The following is an 18,381-nucleotide window of genomic DNA, read 5'->3' on the forward strand; positions in this document are numbered from 1 at the left end:
GGGGGAAGGGAAGGGGAACATTATACAAACGGTCGTGGAATTCTTGTAGCATATAGCATACTTAAGGCTAAGACTTTAATGAATATAGAGGGTCTTGTAAAGAAAATAGTTTTAAGCTAGGAAATAACTTTAAAGTGTTGTAGCTGACCACAAAAAGAAGCAGTAGGGGCATTTCACAATAAAGCTTATAGTATGATCTGAGAAACTGGATAAAAGAACAAGCTGTAACAAACAAGGAACAAAGAATGCAGACAAGGACAGCAGAAGGCCAGATAAGAAAATAACTAGAGAAAAAAAAGTGAGGTAATCGGCTTATGATAGGATGGGAAAAGGGAGGCGTGATTCCGCAACTTGTAAACTAAATAAGAATGCTAACAGGCTCTGTTTTCGCGCGCATTTCTTATTGATTGCAGAAGTGTCTGGTACTTGCAAGACTGTAATAAATTGTTCTTGTTTCCAAGGCTTTGTCTCAGGCTGATTGATTTATGAGTGAGTTCTGTTGGAAATACTCGTTTTCAGAGCACTGCTCCTTCATCAAGATACAGCTACCTGATGAAGGAACAGCGCTACGATCGCTAGTACTTGTTGCGTGATTTTTAACTTTGTCCACCCCAGTCTAAAACCAGCACCTCCACATCACAGTTGTAGATAGACATTGCCTGCGTAGCACCTGTTTGCTGTTGAAAGTCACTTAATTTAAATGCACCAGGCCTAATGCTCTATTTTCACCAAAGTGAACTTTAAGAGTGCAGAATCCACAAAACGTTAAAGAAGTTGACGTCACATTGACATTCGTGCCGTACTCCCGGTAAGTGGATTGTGCGCATGCGCGTAATGCGACCGTTTGCTGTTTGGGCACACGGTAATTACAGTTGGAAACGTGAAGCAGATAAAATGTCAAAAAAAGGGTGAGAGCCAAGCTTCGCAGTTTTTATATAATGATATTAGATTATATTTATAGTATGACAATAAATTAGTAATCCGAATATTTTAAATATGGGTATACTGGAATTAGAAGTATGGGATGACATCAGAAAAGCATGACGTTTGAAGGGGGTTTAAACATTAGGCATGAGCATTAATAGTGATACAGAATTAACACAATCTTTGACTTTTTGCTTGGAAGCCTGCTTGAAACTAAGAGATTCGCTGAAGAGTGTTTGTTTTCTCTCCTAAATGCTGTATCAGAAAACAGAAAATGCTGGCGAAACCCGGTAGATCTGGCAGCATATTTGGGTAGAAAGCAGAGTTAACTCTTCATCAAAACTCTGTATGTCGACAATTTTTACGATTAGCTTTTATTTTACCTGCAAGGTAGACCTTTCCCTCCTTTTAAGTATGACGGCTAATTGGGGTTCATGTGCAACCGAGGCCTATTTACCCTGTGAACTCCTTTCGCATACTGTCCGCGCAGGCGGCCGGTTGCTTGGTTACACAGACGCCGGTCTTGCTGCAGTGCGGCTCCACTTTTAGGGTGGGACGTTAAGCGACGTCCGCGCGCCCGGCCTACGCTGGCCGGAATACACGCCCACTCCCTTCTCCCATTGGACATATCCAACACCGGCGTGCTTGAAGCAGCCCGTTTATTGGTTGTTTCTGGATGTCAGTCACACGGAGAGGTTGCCTCCTCCCTCCACATTGTTGTGATCAATGGGCGTGAGAGTCGGGTGGATAGACCAGAAAGATGGGCGCTTTCTATTTAAGAGAATTTTAAAAACATCAGTGCGATTTTAGAAGTGTGCAGTGTGGTGAGTGTGCATAGCCGACATATCTATTGCGGTACAAACTGAAGGAGATCTAGTGAGTAATTTTCCCTGCAGCCGCTACTGGAAGTCTCTGTTGTCGAGGTGAAGGGCAGTCTGTCTCTTTGGGCAAATACTACTGGACCGAGTGGATAGTGAATTAGGATATTCAACTCGCGTTCTACAATATTACTCGTCCACCCGAAGCAACGGACCCCCGTAAGAGCATAGTTTGGTTTTAAACTTGTTGCCTGACTGTTAACGTCTTTGAAATTTTTGGTTGGATCATTGGTCTCCGTTCGGATTAGCTCTAACACATTAGTTACGTTTTGATAGCCATCTATTTGTGTAGGTGCAAATTATAATTTCGTGTTATATTGTATAAAACCTGCTAAATTATGTAGCTGGAGCTGCTGTATTTCGCTAAAACGTTAAACCAAGGTGTCATCTGAATGTGAAATATCCCACGGCACTATGGGAAGAAGAGTATAGGATTCTCGCCAAAATTTTTCCCTCAATGTCAATTTTTAAAGGCGTTAACCACGTTTGTCAGTGTTGATCAATGTGTCGGATACAACTGAACCAGAAACATAATTATCTACTGTGAAAGAGAATAATTTAAAATTTGATCATTAGTATGTGTATGGTTCGCAAATAAATGAAAATACGATTTCTGAGAACACCATGAATAGAATCATTATGTCGAATGGCCTCCTTTTGTTATATTGTGTCAGTGCTGGCCCTCTGAAAGACCAGTTCACCACTTACCTGACTTTTCCTGGTTGTCTTGTAAATTCTTCCCTTCTACAGTTAGGCAATATTACTGAAGATATGCTCCAGAATTTCCTACATCCTGACTCAATCTGTTCCAGTACAGCTACAAGACCAATTATGTCCCTTCAGGAGAAAGTGAGGACTGCAGATGCTGGAGATCAGAGTCAAAAAGTGTGGTGCTGGAAAAACACAGCCACTCCAGCTTATGCTGGAAATGTCAACTATCCTGCTTCTCTGATGCTGCCTGACTGGCTGTGCTTTTTCTGTACCACATTTTTTTGACTAATTATGTCCCATCAGTCTACTCTGAATGATTAGTAAGGAAATGGGAGTTGTTACCAACAATGCTATCAGGCAGCACCTGCTCAGCAATAACCACTGATGCTCATTTTGTGTCCTACCAGGGCCACTTGGCTCCTGACCTCATGACAGCATTGGTTCAAATGTGGACAAAAGAGCTGAGTTCCAGAGGTGAGATGACAGTGACTACCCTTGACATCATAGCCACATTTGACTGAGTGTGGAATTAAGGAGCCCTGGCAAATTGGAGTCAGTGGGAATTGGGGAAACTCTCTGCTGATTGTCAGCCATTTTCCGATGTTTTGAGACCTTTTACAATGTTGTAGATCAGTCATCTCGACTCTAGGACACCTCTGCAGGAGTTCCTCCGTGTAGTGACTTACACCAACATTCTTCAGCTATTTTATCAATGACCTTCCCTCCATCATAAGCTCAGAAAGTGGGGATGTTCACTGATGATCATTCGTGACTCCTCACCCAAATGTAGAAAGACCTGGACTATATTCAGGCTGACAGGCATCAAATAACATTTATACCACACAAATGCCAGGAAATGATCATTGCTGAAAAACAATCTAATCACCACCTCTCAATACCCCACAATGTAATGGGGATCACCATTGACCAGAAATTGAACTGGACTAGCCATATAATGGCCACAAGATCAAATTAGAAGCTAGGAATCTGAGTAACTCCTCTGACTCTCCAAAACCTTTCCACCATCTACAAGACACAAGTCAGAAGTTCTAGTCTGGTAACTCCTGATCAGCCAAACCTGCACAAGCTTGTCAGATGATTGCACCAACCAATTGACATTGATATTTAGACCATGTTACAGTGTGAAATCATGGTCAAGCCATCATTTTATACCACAATTTCACAATGAAACCCTGCAAGTAGGGCTAAACCTTCTGAGAAAGTTAATTGTTGTCAATTAGAGAAAAGTGATATTGATCCAGGAAGAAGAAAACTGTGGTGTGAAGCAAAAAAACAGATGTCAGTAGTTTGAGTAGTAGGAGATTCCACCATTGAAGCACATGGCAAAATTCTGGAATGGTTGCAGTAAGAAAGAGGATGAGAATGTTACCTACCCTGACATCAAAGGAGCGCTGATAACATAATTGAAGGCAGGATGAGCAGTGAATGTTCCTGTCTCCAGTTCAGAGGTCGTTCTGGGAGCGAGGCTGGGTGACAAGAAGTTTCCCTACAATTGTGGATGATTTGATTGATTCAAAACAAAACACAGTATTGTCTTCTGTGTTGTAAGTAGTGTGAGTGCAGCAGTTATGACAACGATTATAACATGATTAAATTAGTTAACTTACAGTAGGCAGCAGTGCTAACCACTGTGCCACCGTGCCGCCCAGAAAGAGGATGAGAATGTTACCTACCCTGACATCAAAGGAGCGCTGATAACATAATTGAAGGCAGGATTCAAAACAATTCAAAACAAAACACAGTATTGTCTTCTGTGTTGTAAGTAGTGTGAGTGCAGCAGTTATGACAACGATTATAACATGATTAAATTAGATTACTTACAGTGTGGAAACAGGCCCTTCGGCCCAACAAGTCCACACCGACCCACCGAAGCGTAATCCACCCAGACCCATTCTCCTACATTTACCCCTTCACCTAACACTACGGGCAATTTAGCATGGCCAATCCACCTAACCTACACATTTTTGGATTGTGGGAGGAAACTGGAGCACCCAGAGGAAACCCACGCAGACACAGGGAGAATGTGCAAACTCCACACAGGGAGAATGTGCAAACTCCACACAGTCAGTCGCCTGAGGCGGGAATTGAACCTGGGTCTCTGGCGCTGTGAGGCAGTAGTGCTAACCACTGTGCCACCGTGCTGCCCACTATGACTATGACTGAAACGTGCATGAAAGATGAGGAGGATTGGCAGTTCTTCATTCCTGGATATGAACTATTCAGATCATATAGAGGGGAGGTTGGAAGAGAGATATTGCAATATTATCAAAGACTAAGTTATAGCAGCGAAGAAGACTGCTATCTTGGAAGTATCATCAAATGAATCCATATAGATAGGTTAAAAATACAACAGAGGCAAACATGCCTGTAGGTGCATATTATAGTCCACAAACAATCAGAGTGAGAGAGAGGATTAAATATGCAATTACATTCAGAATAAAAGTGTAGGAATAATGAGCCAATAATAATAGAGGCTTTAACTAGCCAAATATGAAGAGGGTTACGGCTGTGCTGTTCCAGCAATAAAGTTTCAACTTTGATCTCCAGCATCTGCAGACCTCACTTTCTCCTCCTAGTTTGTGTGCAAGGTAAGGAGGGATCACAATTCTTAAATTCCACCCAGGAGAACTTGCTTTAGCCAGTATATAGACAGCCAACCAAGGGACAGAGTAGTTCTTGAATTGTGCTGAACAGTGGGAGGTATACAAGGGGAAAATAAAGTACAGGGCAAATATGTTCCTGTGAAGACAAAGGGTGGTGCCAATAGCAGGGTACCTGGATGTTGAGGGATATGCTTATGATAGGTACCAAGCACTTATTGTGGCAGAATCCTTCAAAGAGTATTAAAAATGTAGGGAAGAACTTAAAAAGAAAATTTGGAAAGCAAAGAGAATGCATAAGAAAGTATTGATGGATGAAATAAAGGGAAACCCAAAGAGGCTTCTTAAATATATAAAAAGCATTAGGATAACTCTGGGACGATTAGGGCCTATTAGGAACTATGGAGGCAAACTGTGTGGACCTGGAAGATTGGGGACATAGACTTCAAAGAATACTTGGCATTGGCCTTCATAGGTGTCAGGATGGAGGACTGAAATGTTAGAATAAATTAACACTGAGAAAAGAAGTATGAGTGTGTTTTGCAGACTTAAGAGTGAATAGATCTGCAGGTTTGGATGAGATGAATCCCATTCATGCAATTCTAGTCACTGCATTATAGGGAGGATATGATCGCACTAGAAAGGGTGCAGAGGGGATTTACCAGGGGGTTGCCTGGGCTGGAATGTTGAGACAATGAAGGAAGATGAGTTGGGTTGTTTTCTTTGGAGCAGCAAAGATTGAGGGTGGACCTAATAGATGTGTATACAATTATGACGGGCATAGATAAGGTGGATAGGAAGGCACTTTTTCCATTCATAGAGAAAGCATAGATTTAAGCTGAGAGGTGGAAGGCTAAAATAGGAGTTGAATTTTTTTCCTTCATTCATAGGTAGATGGGAGTCTACAACTCCCTGTCTGAAAGGGTGGTTGGGTCAATAACTCTCAACAGTTAAGCAGTTTTTGAGTATTCACTTCCTTTGCATAACCTCCAGAACTATGGACTAAAAGGTGGAAATTGGGATTCGGGTAGTCAATCGTTGGTCAATGTGGACATAATGGCTGAACGCTGCTGTTCTGTAATATTAACATCTATCAGTCAACTGCACAATGGTAATGCACATGTATTGAATGAGTATGCACTGAGGAACATTTTAAACACATGAAATTGGATTGTTCTAAATTCTTACAGATATACAGAAATAAAACATATAGTGGTTAAACAGAAGAAAAGGAAGATTATCGTTACAGACAATTGCCTTGTGCACCCTGATATTGCTGGCCTCAACAGCATCACATGACATTTCTGCCTCAGAACAGCATGGCAAAGCTTCAGCCTAAACCCAACGACTGATTTCTCACAGTATTAAGGCCATTGCTAACAAGTAGAAGTACAACCCAGCTATTCTAAAGTTTGTATTTAAGATGTAACTGTGGAGGGTGGTGAAGAAAATCACAGTAGTCAGCTGCCTCTGCCATATTGGGTTCAACCAGGCTGCCACTGTGCAGGTGAATAGAAACGGCCGCCTCCTGCTCATGCTCAGTCAGCTGGATCATAAGACTTTCTTTTTGCTTAGTTGCAGCAGTTCAACAGACTGAACCATGGAAACTTCAGCAAGGTGGTTGACTCCATACATTGTAAAATGGAACTGACACATGAGATAATTGTAGATTCAATATGTTCTTCAACCATGTAGGCCAATGACCCTGAAAAATCCAGTGAAAGCCACCTACTTACCTGTGGTTGATGCTGTTAAGGCTGTAGAGTTGGTTTGGAACTCTGCAGCACAAAAGCATGGAAAACATGCTTGACTGCGTTAATGGCATGGCGGATTGTATTTCACCCATCCAAGACAGCACGCTAAGAAGAAAGGCTACTCAGACTTTACATTTTTCGATGCCTTTTCCTATAAAAGGTCAGGCCATTGCAAAGTGTGAGCAAATTGAAAAAATATATACTTTTCACACATTTACTGCTTTACACTGTTTTCATTTGTTTTCTTTTTGACAGATATCATCCTTGTTGACAAAACCTGTTACACAGGTGCCCTCTACAATTCAGCAATATCATTTTATTGTAATTAGTTCTTCAACCCTGGAACAATACTCATGGATCTTCTGTACCTCTCTAATGTTTTATTGCCTCTCTAAAATGTGGATACAATATTCCAGTTGAGGTCAAACCAACCTTTTCTTATAACTGTTTTTCATTAAACTGCATCCGCCATGTGTCTGTCCATTTCACTAGTCTATGCCCTGCAACTGTCTGATCCTGTCCCCATCCTGTTCAGGTCATTTATGTATAATGAGAAAAAATAATGGTCATAATAATGACTCCTGAAAACCTGTCAGAAATAAAAGGATTTCTTCATCTCTCTCACCTTATAATCTTTAGCCAATTGCATATTCATGTTAACACGCTCCGTTTCATAATACCTCTTTTGCTGAGTAGGTCTGCTGTAATATTATAGAACATTATAGTGCAAAAGGATACTATTCAGCTTGTCTTGTCCAGGCCAAGATTTACTCTGCCGATCTTGCTTCCCTGTTTTTTAACCCATGGTTTTCTGTATGATCATCCACCTCTATTTGAAAACTACATTTGATCCTCCTCCACCATATTCTCCCAGATTTAGCATGCTATGTAAAGAGCTTCGTTTTTTTTAAGTTGATGTTCACTTTAAAATCATATCCTCAGCTTCTCAACCTTTTCTCTAATATGAACAGTTTCTTCCTGTCTGGTCAGACTTATGATTTTTGCACCTGTTTATGAAATCTGGCTTCAGTCTTTTATTTCTAAGTAGAACAACCCAACCCTCTCTAATCTTTCTACTTAATTGAAGTCATGTATTCCTAGAACCAGTCTTTGAGAGAAAGTGAGGGCTGCAGATGCTGGAGATCAGAGCTTAAAATGTGTTGCTGGAAAAGCGCAGCAAGTCAGGCAGCATCCAAGGAACAGGAGAATCGACGTCTCGGGCATAAGCCCTTCTTCAGGAAACCTTCTGAAGAAAGGCTTGTGCCCGAGACGTCGATTCTCCTGTTCTTTGGATGCTGCCTGACCTGCTGCGCTAGAACCAGTCTTGTCAATGTTTTCTCCAGCTTCCTGAATCGTTTCACCTCTATGAAATGATGGTGTTCATAATTGGATGCTTCGTTTCAGTTGAAGCTAAACCAGTATTTCATAAAGGTTCAGAAAAACTTTTGGTTCTCTGGAGAGCAAAGGCTACAAAAATGTACATATAATATATTATTTCTGGGAAATCAACTTAAAATGTCAGAATAGGAAAGTGAAATTTCTTAAAAGTTGTGAGAGTGTTTTCTTGCAGAACATACTTGAGGCAGCAATTATTGAATTGTTATGAGGAATGGTGCATAAATCTTTGAACCAAAGGTAGAAAGACTGGGGGGAGAGAATAAGACATTGCCATTAACTGTAGACTTTTCAAAATAATTAATTTGCCACATTTCTCCATCTTTTTTCTCCTTTCTCTTAATTCTTTTAGCTTTGTATCAAATTTCATTTAATTACGTTCTTGTGATCATTTGTGCATTTTACTAGCATTAAAACTATCTGGTGTTCACAATATTCTATGCAAGTTGTTGTATTAGTAAAAGCCCAAATTTGACACGAGGTCTCTTGACTATTAAATGTGCATGGTTAAATATGTTTTGGAGAAGTGTGCAAACATCCGCTGAAAATGTAAACTACAGTAGGTACAAGAGAGGTCAGATAGTTTAATGTGGAATAAAAAGTGTGCAGGAGCTTGTCTGTACCGGAGCGTAGGTCTTTCCTTGGGCTGGTGAACTATGTAACTTCCATCCTGGCATCTTTGGTCGTTTTTTAAAGAGCTGATGCAATCTTGGTAATGGTCACATAGCCAAACCATAGCTTTCAGGGAAGTGAAGAAACAACTATCATCTAAGGTGATGGCACACCAAGATCCCAAGTGAGATCTAGTATTGACATGTGATGCCTCTCCATACGGGTAGTATTAGCTTATAGGTGGTCCAACAGAGAGGAATGCACAATAGTGTATGCCTCCAGGACTTTGGCTAATGCAAAGCAAAAATAGGCCCAGTTAGAGAAGGAAGGTTTGGCATCATACTTGGAGTCAGGAAGTTCCATTACTTATGAATGTAAATTTGTAATAATAATGGATCAGAAGCCCCTGCTAGGTCTAGTGGGAGGCAGCCCAAGGCATCTGCATTTCCACTTGACCTCCCAGACGGTGTTCAAACTTATAATTGTACAAACTCAGAATAAGAGCTCGTTACTTAATTCAACCTGAAGCTATGGGCGGCACAACCCTATCCTCTTTACAATATTGGTTGAACTTGCTCACACCAAAGATGACCGCCAAATCTTCCTTCTCTATTGGGTCATATCTTCATTTGGCATAAGCCAAAGTCCAGGAAGCATAAGCTATTGGGCATTCCTCTTCGCTAGGCCATCGGTGAGCCAATACTATCCCGACACCACATAGGGAGGCATCACAATTCAGCTTCACGTCTTGCTTGGGAACATAGTGTGCCAACAACTTAGACAAAAGCTGTTTCTTCATTTCTGTAAAGGCTACATCTTGGCTATGAATCTACTTTCAAGGCTGACCCTTTTTCAACTGTAGTTGTAAAGGTGCCAGGATGAAGGCCCGGTTACATATGACTTTTCCATAATAATTCACCAACCCAAGAAAAGACCTAAGCTGCAGTACAGATGTGGGAGCTATTGATCACCCTCATTTTATCTTCCAATGGATGTAACCCAGCTTTATCAACTCTGTAGCCGAAGTTGGTCGCTTGGGATGCCTGGAATACACAATTTTCCCTCCTAAATAGAACACTCACCTTGGAGGACATAGTACTTGAGCATTACAGAACTTGAAATGTTATTTATTGGTCTTCCTGGTTATTAGCATGTCATCCAGATAAATGACAACCTGGGATAGACCTTGTAAAGCATTTTCCAACATCTGCTGGAAAATGGCACAGGCTGATAGCATACTTTTAGGAATCCTTATTAATTGCACTTGCAGGCACACATAGCTTACTTCCAGCTTCATGAAGGACAACACCCCTCCACCAATATTGCATTTATGTCCACTATGCAAGGGATTGGGTATTTATCCAGCTGCAAGTTTTAGTTTGCTGTTTGTTTTAAATCTCCACAAAGGCAAACCAACCACTCAGGTTTCACAATCTGTATGACTGGTGGTGCACACTGGACTTGTTTGATGATTGTTTCACTTTTCAACATACTAATTTCTGTGTCTACTTTTGCACGTACGGCATATGGTACTGGGTGGGCCTTGCAGAATCATGGAATTGTTTCTTGGTCAACATGTAAGGTGGCCTTGGCCCCTTTGATAATCACTAGGCCTTCGTGAAAAGTGTACGGGTGTTTGGATATCACTCAGGCAACCATTTTCTAATTGAAAAAAGTTGAGCCTATCAAGGTGAATCGTTCTCAACCAATTTTGCCCCATTAAGGTTGGGCCTGAGCATTTTACTAAAATCAGTGGTAACTGAACCGGCTGCTTCTCTTAAGAGACCGGACCCAAAGTTGTATTCTCAATCTGTCAGGCCTAGCCAAGGTCTTATGAAAACTTAAGGGTCGGAATCCAGTGCAAATTTTGTTAAAGACCAGTTCCACAATCAGTGATTCAGCTGTGTCGGTTTCGATCTTCGTTAGAACTGGGTGATCATTTAAGCTGACATTTATTGTAATTAATTCTGATTTAGACTGGTCTATGAGATCTCTTATTTAATTCAGGCCTAGTGAGACTCTCTTGCTGTCTTGATTCCTTATACCGGTAGGAGAGAGTGAGGACTGCAGATGCTGGAGATCAGAGCTGAAAATGTGTTGCTGGAAAAGCACAGCAGGTCAGGCAGCATCCAAGGAGCAGGAGAATCGATGTTTCGGGCATGAGCCTTTCTTCAGGAAGGATCTCAAAAACTTGGATCCTCAAAAATTTTAACTGTTTAGCTGAGGCTTGGCTTTGTTTAGGGGCTTTGCTGTGGACTGACCTGGAGTTCCTGTGTTCAGGATATGTCCTGAGTGAGGCTATGCAATCACCTTTATTAAAGTGGTCTTTCTCAAGCTCAGTCAGACTGGCAAGGGTGTCCACTTCCATTGGTGTACCCTGTGTTATGAAGGTGTAGAGGTGCTGTATCTTTTAAGAGAGTTGAAAACTAGCAAAACTGCCTGCCACAGCACCAAGAGTTCTGAACAAGGTAACGATGTAACACATGATCGACACAGATAGTAGCTGGGTTGCCATGAGATAAAAACAAATTCAAATTTGGTCAATCAGTTTAATATTAAAACCAATGAAACAATCTGATGTTTTAGGCTACAAAACCAGACATTTTGAACAGCTAGAGAGAGAACTACCAAAAGACCAACACATAGAGGCTGCTAGCTCAAGAGGTCTCTGAGAGGTACCTGTCTGTGGGGAGTCTGCGCCGCAGAATATCGAAACTGACCTGGAGAGAATCTACAGAGGAGACTCAGCAAAGCTGACTGGTTTAGAAACATGAATTGTTTTGTAACTCTAAATCGGGATTTTTGTATCTGACAAATATTGTAGATGGGGAGGTAGAAGATAGGTTTAAGAGAAAGGAGTTGTAAATAATTGTTAGTTTTAATATTCTCTGTTGGACTTAAAGAATAAAGTTGTTAATTTTTATTTATCTCTAGTATAGTTCTTTGCCCCTCAAAATTTAACAGATTACAGCACGGGGTGAATCTTTTCTGTGTTGTTGGTTTAAATTAGCAGAGGGTTTACCTCATAACACCTGAAAGTCATAAACTCCACTTGCCACAGTTTCTAACAACTAGCCAGTTGGAATGCCTGTTGAAGTTCAGTTGGCTTCTGCTATTAGGTGCTTTTTGCAAGATCGCATCTTAATCCTATATAGTAAAACGTTTCTCAGCATCTCAGTGTTAAACCAAAGTCACATCCCTCTGCCAGCCGTCTTAATCTTGTTAAAAATCCCGATACAGATTCCCCTGGTTCTTAAACTGCAGAGTAAAACCAGTAGCATCTCAGAATTAGAGAACGCTTGGGGTCATTAATATTCCTTAGCTAAATCTGTAAACTCTTAAAAGGTTTTATTATACTGTATAGTGCTTCCGGGAAAGTTAGGCTTCCAGTAACTGAAAACGTGCAGGTCCATAAACTGTCAGGCGAATTACTCGTTGCTTTTCATCTGCCTCAGTGTCACTTGCCCAGAAAAAATAATGCATTATTTCCACATACTGTGGCCAGTCTTCAACAGTAGGACCAAGTTTCCCAAATAGCGGCATGATGCCAGAAACGCTGACCTCAACATAAAGATGACAGTTGCAAGCGAATCCCTTCCGGGGCGTGCTTTTCACTTGCCTCCACTGAAATAATTCCATGAAAGCTGATGTCCCGTCACCAAGTAGCCCTTTATTTATACAGTCATTGTGCATGACTGTAACCTAACTAACTCAGAGCTGACTCCTTGAGTGAGTGTGCAGATTCCTCCTTATTTGTCTTTGGTGGATCTGTTTCTATGTTTCATTGGCTTTTACTTCTATTCAGAATTCATTGCCTCAGAAGGCTGTGAAGGCCAGGTCATTGAGTATACTTAAGATTGAGATAGGTAGATTCTTGACTATCAAGGGTTACAGGGAGCAAGCAGGAGAATGGGGTTGAGGAACTTCTTACCAGGTAGGACTTGAACCTGGGCCTGCCTGGGTCAGAGGTAGCGACACTACCACTGCACCACAAGAGCCCCAGCAAAGATGAGATACCCGTACAGTTTCATTGCAAACATATGCTTCAAATGAAAATACGAACATTAAACTTGTGGTTGGAAGCCTGAAGACTTGGTCAGTATGGGGAATATTCCTGTTTATATTGGTCAGCCAAGAGACCCTGACTGGACCAGGTTAACAGCCTCAGTCAAGGAACTCGCATTCTAAGAGATCAACCTGACTGATCTTGTTCCAATTACTGCACTCTTCAGCTGCCAGGCAAAACACCGGTCACCTGGAATAAATTCCAACCAAAGGTTGATGTTCACACAGAAAGCTTGATGAATCGTAACTTAATGAATGCAGAATGTTTGCCAAGTTGTTTATGCTTTGTAATCGGCAAATTAGGTACTTCACCATGGTCACTGGTGCATGTTTTCTGCAAGGCGAACTGAATTTGTGTAGACCCTTTCACTACCTCCAGGAGTTCTGAATCATTTTATAGCCGAGGTAGTACTTTTGAAATGTAGTCTCTTTTGTAATGTAGGACATGTGACAGTTAACTTATGCATAGAAAGGTCCTACAGTCAGCAGTCTGATGACCCATATTGGCTTGCCTTTGCATATCTACTAAGTTTTGAAATATGTGCAATATATTTAACAAATATGTCATATAATGGCTACTGATTTAAAATTATTGTTGTACTATATATTGACAATGGTAAATCCCACCTCCTGACTTCCATGTTGCGTTTTCTTGTATGAGTAACTTATTTTTATAATTTGGGCAAATTGATGTTTGAAACAAACTGGATTGCTCTTTGAAAGAAATGACACTGACTTGATGGACTGAATGTTCTCCTGTACTCTATTCTGATTTTGTATGTATTTTATGGATCTAAAGTTTAGAGGAACATCATGTTTATTTGCTTGCCTGATATAGCCCTTAATGGATTAGGCTTTGGTACTGTTAGAGTAACCTGCCTTTCTATAAAAGACAAAACTGTATTCTCCATTCAACAATAATTTTGGTGTTAGAAGAATATATTCATGCCATGACAGTTTAATCACTCATAGGAGCACTGTTACTGCAGACTTTCCAGAAATCCATGAAGTACTTGGATTATAAGATAAACTTAACTGCTGCTTTGTTGCAGGTATACTAGATTAGATTAGATTAGATTACTTAGATTATTTACAGTGTGGAAACAGGCACCTTGGTCCAACAAGTCCACACCGCCCCTCCGAAGAGCAACCCACCCAGACCCATTCCCCTACATTTACCCCTTCACTTAACACTATGGGCAATTTAGCATGGCCAATTCAATTACAATGAATTTTAACTGGCTTTTGTTCATTTTGTTATTTTTAAAGTACTGTTATCTGTAAAACAAAACACTTTCAAATCTATGCTATTCTTATAAAGTCAGTTGCATGTAGAGTGGAAGCATGGAGGCTTGTGATTAGGAGTATGCAACTAGGATTGGTTCTGAATCCACTATTATTTGTCATTTATATCAATGATTTAGATGAGAATTTAGGAGGTATGGTTAGTAAATTCACAGATGACACAAAACATAGGTGTAGTGGACAGTGAAGAGAGTTATCTCAGAGTACAATGAGATCGTGATCAGGTGGGCCTGTGGGTTGTGAAGTGACAGATGGAGTTTAACGTAGATAACTGCAAGATATTACATTTTGGTTAGGCAAACTAGGGTAGGACTTACACAGTTGTGCATGATCATAGTTCCTTGAAAGTAACATTGCAGGTGCACAGGGTGGTGAAGAAGGTGTTTGGCACGTTTGCCTTTATTGGTCAGAGCATTGATTCTCAGAGTTGGGACGTCATGTTGCGACTGTACAAGACAATAGTGAGGCTACTTTTAGAATATTGCATACAATTCTGATCACCCTGCTGTGGGAAGAATATTGTTAAATAGAAAGAGTGCAAAAAAAATGTAAAAGAAAGTTGCTGGTTCTGGATGCCTTCAGTTATAAGGAGAGGCTGAAAAGGCTGGGACGTTTTCCATGGAGCGCCAGAGGCTAAGGGGTAAACTTACAGAAGTTTATAAAATTATCATGGGCATAAATAAGGTGAATAGCTGACATATTTTTCCCGGGGTAGGGGAGTCCAAAGCCAGAGGGCATAGGTTTAGGTGAGAAGGGAAATATTTAAAAGGGACCTAAGGGCTAACTTTTTCACACAGTGGATGGTGTGTGTATGGAATGAATTACCAGAGAAAGTTGTAGAGGCTGTTCAATTACAACATTTAAAAGACATTTGGACAGGCACATTAATAAGAAATGTTGAGAGGGATGCAGGCAAATGGGGCTAGTTAAGTTTGGGATACCTGGTTGGCATGAATGAGTTGGATCAGAGGGTCTGTTTCCATGCTGTATGGTGTGCTAAGTTATTTAAAGCTCAAATCCAAAATACTCAACCGAGGCTATTTGTATACATAGTAATGCTGTTGACAGTACCTATTAACATTTTTAACTAAATTACTATTTTTCTCAGTCTAGTAGAAAACAAGATGAGTCATTCGTGTTCAGTAAGTGTCCCATTTCTTTATGAGAACCGAGGATTGGTGCTGGATATGATTCTCCGCTCTTTGTTAGGAGTAGCCCAACCTAAGACTATCAACTGGGAAAGTATAGCTAGACTCATACCTGGAGTCACAGCCAAGCAGGTACTGTAAGTTACTGTTGTAGTCATCACTAAAGAATATTACATTAAAACGTATCAAATTAACAAATCCAATTGATTGTTGTTGGAATTATTACTTATTTCTCTTAAGGCTGGAAGCCTGTAAGATTGTTTCAAGGAATTGCTATAAAGCAATCTGACTTCCTTATGTTTAAAGTAACACCATTTATAGAAATTCTTCTTCAGTTTCCTGGCATAATTTTAGTTTGGGTCACATATAACAATGAAAATTTCTGATTGCTGTTTTCTAATAATAAATCTAATATTGGTTTCTTAATAGATTTTTTTGACAAAACATTAATAAGATGTATTACTTTATTTTTACTGTTAAAAATCACACAACACCACTTTATAGTCCAACAGGCTTATTTGGAAGCATTAGCTTTTGGAGTGCTGCTCCTTCAACAGGTGGTCGTGAAGTATAGGATCGTAAGACACAGAATTTATTGCAAATGTTTACAGTGTGATGCAACTGAAATTATATATTGTTTGTTAAGTCTCTCATGTTTTAGAATGACTGTGTTAGTTTCAGTTCTTTCATATGTAAATCCCAAGCCTTATTTTTTGAAGTTACATTCTCAAGTGAACTTTAACAATAGATGCCATGTTAGCCAAGATAATGCACTGAGGTGTGAGGTGCCTTGTGCGAGGCTATCTGTGCCCCAATGTTCAGACTGATTCTATTTCTAAAAAAGGGATTTAAAGAATTTTACATGGATTCATGCAGTTTTACAGCAAAGTAAAATGTAATTCTGCAAGTACAAATTCACCTCACAAATTTGTGTGTGTGTATGTGTATGTGCGCGTGTAAAGGGGTATACGTCTGTGAGAGGGTGTGTGTGAGAGAGTGAGTGTATATGTGTGAATGTATGAGAGCGTCTGCGTGAGTGTATGGGTCTGTAGGAATGTGTGTGTGTGTGTGTGTGAGAGAGAGAGAGAGAGAAGTGCAGTGGGGTCACCTGTCGTGTGACATGAACCCAAGGTCCCATGGGGATGGCCTCAACTGGGACCTTGGTTTCATGTCACACTATAGGTGACCCCACTGCACTATGTTAAAAATCACACAACACCAGGTTATAGTCCAACAGATTTAATTGGAAGCACACTAGCTTTCGGAGCGACGCTCCTTAATCAGGTGATGAAGGATCACCTGATGAAGGAGCGTTGCTCCGAAAGCTAGTGTGCTTCCAATTAAACCTGTTGGACTATAACCTGGTGTTGTGTGATTTTTAACTTTGTACACCCCAGTCCAACACCGGCATCTCCGAATCATGACCACTGCACTATACACACATACACACACAAGTTTGTGGGGTGAATTTGTACTTGCAGAATTACATTTTATTTTGCTCAAGAACTGCATGAATCAATGTAAGATTCTGTAAATCCCTTTTTTTAGAAATAGAATCAGTCTTAACATTGGGGTACATGCAGCCTCCCACAGAGCACCTCACACCTTCAGTGTATTATCTCAGCAGACATGGCACCTGTTGTTAACGTTCACTTAAGAATGTAACTTTTTTAAAAAAGGTCTGAGATTTACATAAGAAAGAACTGAAACTAACATGGTCATTCTAAAAAATGAGACTTTACAAACATTGCAGGTCTTTTTCAATATACAATTTCAGTTGCATCACACTGTGCATGTTTGCTATAGATTCTGTGTCTTATGATCTTATACTCCACCTGATACTCCATCCGATCTTATACAACCACCTGATGAAGGAGCAGTGCACTAAAAGCTAGTGCTTCCAAATAAACTTGTTGGATCATAACCTAGTGTTGTGTGCTTTTTAACTTGGTAATTCAGCACCTCCAAATCTTTACTTTTTACATTATCGAAAATCTTTAGTCTGAAAGATATAATTTAAATAGTCATGCAAAATTAATTAAAAGCTAATTTCTTAATGGCATCTGGCCTTCATATGGGAAATAGCAAAAGATTATCATAAAAGGGAGATGTATTTGCAGAATGCTTATCTTGATTTCGATGTTCCTTGAAATATTTTTCACTTTAGGTCCTAATGACGACAGTTTTCATCATCTTGATTACAATAGTACTTTAACATTTCCATCATTTTGGAAACACACTGCTCCATTCTGCAAACATCTGGAGTACGGTATTCAGTTTGGTCACTGAATCTCAGGAAAGATGTATTTGTCTTGGATGAAGTGCAGAAAAGTTCAGCATGGATGATAATGGGGCTTAACGAGTGTTACGAATGCAACTTACGTTCCCTTGAATATGAAGGATTGAGGGCGATGTGATCCAAATGGTTAAAATATTAAAATTAATTGATGAGAGATGTAGAGAAATTATTTTGTCTAGTGGAGGAATCCAGACTATGGAGGATATAATTATAAAATTTAATTAGGAGAAAGTGAGGACTGCAGATGCTGGAGTACCAGAGTTGAAAAATGTGGTACTGGAAAAACACAGCAGGCCAGGCAGCATCCAAGGACCAGGAGAATCGACGTTTCGGGCACAAGCCCTTCAGGAATGAGGCTGGTGTACCAAGCGGGCTGAGATAAAAGGTAGGGGAGAGGGAATTTGGGGGAGGGGCGCTGGGAATACAATAGGTGGAAGGAGATGAGGGTGAGGGTGATAGGCCGGAGAGGGAGTGGGGGCGGAGAGGTCGGAAAGAAGATTGCAGGTCAAGAGGGCGGTGCTGAATCTGAGAGTTGGGACTGAGATAAGGTGGGAGGAGGGGAAATGAGCGGCACCACATGGACCCCAGCTATGCCTGCCTCTTCGTTGGATATGTGGAACAGTCCATCTTCCGCAGCTACACTGGCACCACCCCCCACCTTTTCCTCCA

At 40.6% G+C, this 18,381-nt stretch overlaps 1 protein-coding gene across 8 annotated transcripts in view; it reads left to right on the forward strand.

Annotated features, from left to right (window-relative positions):
- The first annotated feature begins 828 nt into the window (after positions 1–828).
- Positions 829–18,381, forward strand: part of sanbr (SANT and BTB domain regulator of CSR) — a 162,386-nt gene continuing 144,833 nt past the window's right edge. For 4 of the 8 annotated variants that reach the window (XR_006312544.1, XM_043696065.1, XM_043696071.1 and 1 more), the window contains exons 1-2: positions 856–908; positions 15,374–15,545. Coding sequence is in view for 4 of the 8 variants with exons in the window: in XM_043696065.1 (XP_043552000.1) it covers positions 895–908; positions 15,374–15,545 (186 nt within the window). In the remaining 4 variants the exon portion in view is untranslated. Of the gene's footprint in view, positions 909–1,610; positions 1,962–15,373; positions 15,546–18,381 lie in introns of those variants that run through there. The other 4 variants (XM_043696066.1, XM_043696068.1, XM_043696067.1 and 1 more) reach the window with 4 other exon arrangements.

This window comes from Chiloscyllium plagiosum, chromosome 9, assembly GCF_004010195.1.
Source record: "Chiloscyllium plagiosum isolate BGI_BamShark_2017 chromosome 9, ASM401019v2, whole genome shotgun sequence".
Taxonomy (NCBI): Eukaryota; Metazoa; Chordata; class Chondrichthyes; order Orectolobiformes; family Hemiscylliidae; genus Chiloscyllium; species Chiloscyllium plagiosum.